Source organism: Acanthochromis polyacanthus, chromosome 12, assembly GCF_021347895.1.
Source record: "Acanthochromis polyacanthus isolate Apoly-LR-REF ecotype Palm Island chromosome 12, KAUST_Apoly_ChrSc, whole genome shotgun sequence".
NCBI classification, from domain to species: domain Eukaryota; kingdom Metazoa; phylum Chordata; class Actinopteri; family Pomacentridae; genus Acanthochromis; species Acanthochromis polyacanthus.
In genome coordinates, this window is record NC_067124.1 from 22,015,423 (window position 1) to 22,022,957 (window position 7,535).

Below are 7,535 nucleotides of genomic sequence, written 5' to 3' on the forward strand. Positions count from 1 at the left end.
GCTCAGCTAGCGAATAGTATGGGGCAACTTGCCCCTCTGCGTCAAAGTCTGCCCTAACGTGCTTTTTTCCCCACACTGACCGGCTCGGATAGTCTCAACGAGTGTCCCACAACGTGCCAAAACCGCACGATTTCTGAACGAGATTTGCTTTCTAGCGTCCTGAGATTTGGATACAGACCACAACAAAGAGCGATCGCCAGGTAATGTGGAGGTTTTCATTCACTTCTCATCTCTAGTATGTTGTGGGACACTCGTTGAGACTATCCGAGCCGGTCAGTGTGGGGAAAAAAGCACGTTAGGGCAGACTCTGACGCAGGGGGGCAAGTTGCCCCATACTAGTCGCTAGCTCAGCTGCTAGCTGAGCTGCTAAGCTGCCTGCCTCGCTAAATACTGGAGCTATGTCGAAAATTCATTACTCCATCACTCACATGTATGAAATGACATATCAGACCCCAGGTTTAAAAAAAAATGAAGTTCCCCTTTAAGATGGTAAAGAGACAACTATAGGCAGATGTGCATAGCACCCCCACTTCATCTCCAAGGCAAGAATAAGAATTTCATCAACCAGAGTAACTCTTTTAGTTCAAGCAATTTTAGAAGTCCCCTTTGTGAAGCGATAGTCTTCAGTTTCTCAATCTTTGGTCCAGGATCTAACATTGTATCTCTAGGTATGACCCAGGACAGGGTCATGGGAGGGTTCAATGTTACTTAAAACTTGCTAGTGTGCATATTATAACTGATTTTTACTCTTAAAAACTGAACACAAACACAACAATGGAACTTAAGCAGAGTCAAAGGGAAGTAAACTTTGAAAAATTCAGACATTTCTGTAGCCAGCAGTTCAGTATCTGATAAAAGGGGACTTCTACAATAGCTGGCTAGTTTAGTTACAGTACATCCTGTGTAAACTTCCTCCATCCTCCTCCACCTATAACCCCTTCTTTCATCATGCTGTTGATATCCTCTTAGTTTCTTCTTCCCAGGCAGCTAGTTGGTCTTGGTCGCACTCTTGGTCTTCAGCTCTGCCAGCTTGCTGGTAACAAAGTTCCACTTGAAGGATGCGTCCTCACTGCCTCCTCCCAGCGAGACATACTTTGAGAAGCTGTTGTTGCTCCTTCCTCCTCCTCCTCCTCCTTCTTCACTCACCTCTCCCTCAGTGACCTGCCCATCCTGGTTCTCCTCCCCTCCAGCCTCCGTCACCCCTTCCTCACTCTGCTCTGCCGCTTCGTTTGTGGCAGCGGCGGCGGCTGCAGCAGCCTCCGCCTGCTTCTTGGCAGCCCAGTTGGTGGCGAAGCTATCCCAGAATCCTGAGCGCCTGGTGGGTCGAGGAGGAGGCTCCTCCGGCTTCACTGCAAGTGGACTGAGAATTCAAAGGAAGCAGTGGCTGCTTTGGCTTTGGGTTCACCATTTGTCAACTTACTGTTGTCTGACTGTAGATTTTACTCCAGTGCTTTACATATTAGTCATACTGACTGGTAACTAAACAGATCCGAGATAAACCGACAGCTTACACTGGAAAAAAATGCCCCTCTCAAAACAACAAAAACTTTAATCAGGGAACTTTTACCTTGAAATAAGTAAAAAAAAATCTGCCAAAAGAACAAGTGAAAAATGGCATTGTAAGATTTCTTGAAATAAGATATGATATTTAGAAAAATGAGATCTTAAAATTAGCTGGGAAAACTTATTTTAAGCTGTATTTTACCAGATTGTCAAGCTCAGGTGTCTTAAAAGAAGTCGGATATGTTAAAAAAAAAAAAAACGGCAGTTTTTTTCTCAAAAATAGATTTTTGCTTTCATGTAACCTCCTAATTTGAGATGTATTAAACTTATTGAGTTTTCTTGTAAAATACAACTCAAAACAAGATAATTTCAAGATTGTTTGACTTAACGAGATATTTAAGATGCATTGTCTTAAAACAAGTCCTTCCATCTTGCTGAAATATCACTTGTTGAGTGAATTTATCTTAAATAAAGTGGGATGAGACGTTTTGACTAAAAATAAGACAAACAGACTTGGGGAAATTTTGACTTTTTGCAGTTTATGAAATACACTTGTGCATATTCTTGCCAAGAATTAGATGTGAAGCTTGATACAACCATCAGGCCTTCACACATATGAAGCTATAGTTAGACTATTTAGCCATTAAGTGTAGTATGATTAAAACTCCAATCTGATAAATACCAAAATTCCCTACAATTGTGATTTAAGTTTGAAACTATAAACAGCATATAGTAGTATACTTCCACAGACCAGCTCTGTTTCACCAACACAAACCTCACGGCAGGTTTTAAGTGCAGGAATGAAATCCGACCATCAGGACGAAAACAAGACAGATGTCAACAAAAGAGAAAGATTTCCACTCACTGGTCAGCGACCGGTGGGCTCTCAGTCTCCTCTAGAAGCTGATGCTCATCGTCTTTGTTGAAGAGAGCTGATAGTCTGTTCCAGCTTTTAGTCCCAGCCCCCTGCATCTGGACACACACACACACAGTCAAAGGTCAAAGCAGGGTTGCATTCAGTGCTTTCAAAGGATCCCTTGAATAATATACTTCTCTGATACTTGTAAAGGAGATTCACTAGCTTTCATGATATTTTTCAAGTGTTAAAATTCATTTAATAGCAGTTATTATTATAATTGAGATATAAAACACCCTAAAAGTCATGCAGCAGCTGTGACTGTTCACCTACTTTTCTTGCCAGTTGGGAGACAGCAGTGGGTCCCTCGTCCTCCTGAACTGGACTCATGTCATTCTCCACCTCTGTGACCTGCAACAGCGGCAAAATTCACCTTTCCATACAGCAACATCCTGAATCAATTTACAACATACTGCCTCAGATAGGGCAGATCAAAAGGATTTGTGCACATCCGTCGCCATCTAGTGCATTTTGTGGATACTGCAACCTGTGGAAAACCCAGGACAAGACCCAAAAATATGCACATCAAAAGGACTGAATACATAGATTGTGGGATTGTTGTTGTTTTTTTTATCATGCATTTTCTTTTCAATAATATTTCCACACTGGTGTATGTTATGACATGAGGAAGCACTTTGGCTGTCTATTTTACAAATGCGTGGCGACTCAAATAGCAGTGATGACACCTCTGCATATCCGTCACAGTATTCCCTGTTGTCCTTGCACATGCCCAGGCGCTGCGAGAGAGCGCATTCAGGAGCTGTCAGCTGGCAGATCTGAATGCGCCCCGAGGACCTGGCTATCTGTCTGGTCCCCTTGTCAGTCAGTCAGTAGAAGGCCAACTAATCCGTTTGTTCAGCTCCTGTGCAGGATCGAGTTTCTCAGCTCTCCAGAGATCTGGGTCAACGCAACACTGTCTGTTTCACCAGCACCAAATCCTAGATAGAGTAGTGGTGGTGCAGTGGGGCCGTGAACATTAGGGGTGGAAAAAGTGCTCAGATGTATTATTTAGGTAGAAGCATCCAACACAGCAACATAAAAGTACTCCGTTACAAGCAAAACCCTGCATCCAAAATCATATTCAAGGAGAATTACCATCAGTGATACAATGTATAAGTACCATTTTACTGTTGGAGTGGGTACAGGTGGAGCTAATTTTAACTACTTTATACTTTTGTCCAGTGGTTCCAAGCCCTACAACTGGTCACAAGATAAATGTGGGAGATCACGAGATGATTAACAGAGGAACAAAGAAGAACAAATGAAGTTATCTAGAATGAAGAGATCTAAAATATGATACGATTCCTCGACTAGATGCTGCTTTAACATAAGCCATAAATGTCAGGAATCCAAGGTTTAGTCTTTAAAAATGTGCTTTCAGGTCAAGATCCTTAATTTAAAGAGAAACCCTGGTGTTTAGATAAAAGGAATGAAGAAAAAGATGCAATATTTTCCTCTGAAATATGTTGAAAGTATGAGTGATGTACTTGAAAATTATACTAAAGTACAGTACATGAGAAATGTGTCAATTTTGCACCACTACACTGCGATTCCAGTTACAAACTGTTTTACGATTGCTGTGAGTATATACTATGCTAGCAGCTTCCTGTCAAATGAAGCAACTTCCAGCATCTAATAAATAAAATGCAATTAAAAATGAAATGTGATGCATGTCATTTTGTAGGGTGGTGTAGAAAAACAGTTTCACATGTTAATAATTTGCAGAGTTATATTTGCAAAAATCCACAAGAGGAAGTCATTTTCAGATCTAACTTCTGTCTGAAAGTTCCCATTGCAGCAACGACAAAACAGCCCTGGAAGCTCATCTGACCCGGTGATGAATAAGATATGATCAGCAAAACAAAACCTGCTGACTTTCTGACTTCGGTGCCAACAACCACGTCAACGTGCTCATATTGCACCATCTTTCTGACACTTTAAAGTATAAATCACTAAGACGAACAAACATGCAGAAAGGTGCGAGTCCTGTACCTCTTCAGCAGTGTCCTCCTCATACTCAGGGTTGAGAGTCTTCATCACTTTGCTTTTGTAAACCTTCCACATTGGATTCATGATTGCACAAATAGATGCTCAGCGCTCAGACCTGTGAAGACCTCTTATTCCTCTGTGGTCCACCCTCCACCGAGTCTCCGCTTCCAGCCTCAGCTCGTCTCAGTTAGGCCGACTTGCACCCGTTTCCATGCGCAGCGTTCAACAGCAGATTGCAAATGCAGGGAACTTGTTCAGAACTGAGGCCCGAGCTTTTTCATGCTGCTTCTGCTGCTCAGATTGTGTCTGCCTCGTCAAGCCAAAGGGGTTGACAGCTGCTTTCGTCCTCACAGAGAGTCTGAACAAGTACAGCTAGGAAGTTGTGCAGCTTGTGCATGCACCCACGCAGGTGTACACACACACACACACACACACACACACACACACACACACACACACACACACACACACATTAACATTTAGCGTCACGGTTCAGAATCCCTGCCTTGGTTACCTGGAAACAGGTGTGGATTTCCTCATTTATATTTTAGAGGGTCCAGAGCCAGAGGTTCATTGTCAGCCAGCGTTGGCAGGTTGGCTCCTGTAACCCTGCACACGCACACACAAGTTCATCTTCACATTTTTAGCATGTTTATTGTTCAGAATACAAGCTTATTTTGGTGATTTTTAAACTACAGGAGCTCTGTGTGGTGTGCAAGTTTGTGTTTATTGTTTTCAAACTTGAAGATGACCCCTTCTTTACGAGGTCAGTCTTCTTTAGTGGACATAATAGTGCAAAGGAGGGATTTTTTGTAAAAATTCTGCATTAATCACTTGTAATCTGACCTGAGTTGTAGTTAGTTTATTTATGGAAACTCACCTTTTATATCCTTTCACATCCAAACCCACCCATCTTCCTCTGCTACCTGGTTACTTCCCTGATATCCTCCCCTCTGTTCTCCCATTGGCTGCTACAGCATGTCAGTCAAACACAGATGAGCTTCAGGTGTGCTGCAAATTTCTTTTGTGTGTGACTGGTAACTTGGTAACCTGAGAGGCCTGGCTAGTGTCATGTAGATAAAGAGAGATGCATAAAGCTCTGATGACTGATAGGATTCACCAGCCACTCACAACAACAGATATACGCTGGCTTTTGCTCGTGTGGCTCCTAATATCTGAGATAAACCATTATTTATGACTAAACTGACACCAATCATCTGTTTTTATTGCAGGAATACACCCAACAGATTGTAACATATCACTTCCTGCTTGTTAAATTGATCATAATCTTGATTATACATAAGAGAAATTCAATCTAAGGGTTCTATAGTTCTCCTGTTCCAGGTTTTGATTACAAAACATAGTTCGACGGTAATGAAGCTGTAGGGTGGGACAGATCTATAAGAGTAACATGCATTATGAATGCAGGCCTGTGGACGGCACGTCTACACACAGACTGACGCATGTTGGTTGTTTGAGTTGCAGCCAGTTTGGTTGTGGCTGGAGGAGCTCAGGTTTCAGACTGGAAAGGTCACACCCAAGTATTTATCAGAGCTAACGCACCACGCAGAGGCAGGGGATTGCTACAGAGGCTGCACGGCCTGGTTGATGACCTACATATCTCTTTTTAGATTATATAGTGAATCTATTCTAGTACCAGTGAATCTGTGAGTATTTTAAAACTGAAAAAAATAAAAGATCTTGGAAAGCGTTTACATTTGCGGTGAGATGAGCCTGATTAGCATGGTCTCTCTTTATCTGAATTTATTCAGATTAGTATAAGAACAAGTTCTGTTTTCATCGTTCTCACTGCAGGTGACAGTTTACTCCATAGGGTTAAACAGTGACAAGTGAGATTTTTCCCTGAAATGAACTTTCAGAGGCCAGATTCTACATCTGCCTGTATGCTGTGCTTAAATATGGTTTTCAGCAACTGGCATTTTATTATGATGTTTGATACAATTGTACCCCAATGTATTTAAGAAAGAAAGATCGATGTTTTTATTTTGCTGTACTACATTTATCTTTACTTACTTTAAATTTTTATCTAGTTTTTATAATTTACAGAAAAATGGTTTACCTTACAAAATAATTTGATAAGCTCATGAAATAAAATGTCGGCTGCACAGTGACGTAGTGGTTAGCACTTTCGCCTTGCAGCAAGATCCCCAGTTCAAATCCCGGGGTGGGCCTGGGATCTTTCTGGATGGAGTTTGCATGTTCTCCCTGTGCATGCGTGGGTCTCCGGGCACTCCGGCTTCCTCCCACAGTCCAAAAACATGCTGAGGTTAATTGATTACTCTAAATTGCCTGTAGGTGTGAATGTGAGTGTGATTGTTTGTCTGTATATGTAACTCTGCGACAGACTGGCGACCTGTCCAGGGTGTCCCCTGCCTTCGCCCGAGTCAGCTGAGATAGGCTCCAGCACCCCTGTGACCCTAGTGAGGATAAAGCGGTGTATAGAGAATGGATGGATGGATTATTTCCTCTCCTACTTATCTGTTCTCCAGAGTACACACTACTAGCCTTAGATTACCACTAGATGGCTCAAGAGTCCGTTCCAGTTTTAAACATCTGTTCTGGGCACCAGGAGGAAGCGGTAATTTCCTTTATTTCTAAGGAGATCATGGATGTGATTCTACCACATCAATACTGGTGTGTAGTTGTGTAGAATAGGAATGATGTTACAATCTAAACAACTAAGGATTAAATATAATATCAACATTTACACCATAGGCAGATGTGAAAGTGCAACAGATTTGCTATGAGGGAAAAAAAGGATTTTATTGATTGTCTTCTGTACATGGTAGTTTGAATTTATTTATTTATTTTTTGCATTGAGCTGCTGAATCTAAACTGTTATTAATGGTTGGTTTGCTTTGATTTTCTGCTTCTTTCGGATTGAAATTTTTTTTATTATTATTACTACACAAGTCAACACATATATTTATTTGCAGTGTCCAACAAAGTTGTGCCACTGTTAAGGTCAAAGGTCTTTCTTTCAAAGCCATTTATGTCCTGATAGTCTTTATGTATATTGTTAGGATATTTTATCTCACAAAGGCACTTCTAACTGAACACTGAAGTTGATATTACATATGAGTGTTATAATATTGCTAATAATAAC

At 41.4% G+C, this 7,535-nt stretch overlaps 1 protein-coding gene across 1 annotated transcript; it reads right to left on the bottom strand.

The window, feature by feature from the left end:
• Positions 1-385: 385 nt before the first annotated feature.
• LOC110948435 (uncharacterized protein C1orf232) lies at positions 386-4,801 on the bottom strand. Its single transcript, XM_022190368.2, has 4 exons — positions 4,412-4,801; positions 2,693-2,770; positions 2,369-2,475; positions 386-1,360 (listed from the first exon to the last, which is right to left on the bottom strand). The coding sequence occupies exons 1-4, from the start codon at positions 4,490-4,492 to the stop codon at positions 988-990; spliced, it is 639 nt and encodes a 212-aa protein (XP_022046060.1). The 5' UTR covers positions 4,493-4,801; the 3' UTR covers positions 386-987.
• Between the last annotated feature and the right edge of the window lie 2,734 nt (positions 4,802-7,535).

Bases quoted from the DNA above. Each gene is read 5' to 3' on its own strand.
- LOC110948435 (XM_022190368.2), bottom strand. From the start codon at position 4,492: ATGAATCCAATGTGGAAGGTTTACAAAAGCAAAGTGATGAAGACTCTC. The intron at 2,771-4,411 runs GTACAGGACTCG...CCGCTGTTGCAG, and splicing joins AGGAGGACACTGCTGAAGAG to GTCACAGAGGTGGAGAATGA. The intron at 1,361-2,368 runs GTGAGTGGAAAT...TTGAATTCTCAG, and splicing joins AGCCCACCGGTCGCTGACCA to TCCACTTGCAGTGAAGCCGG.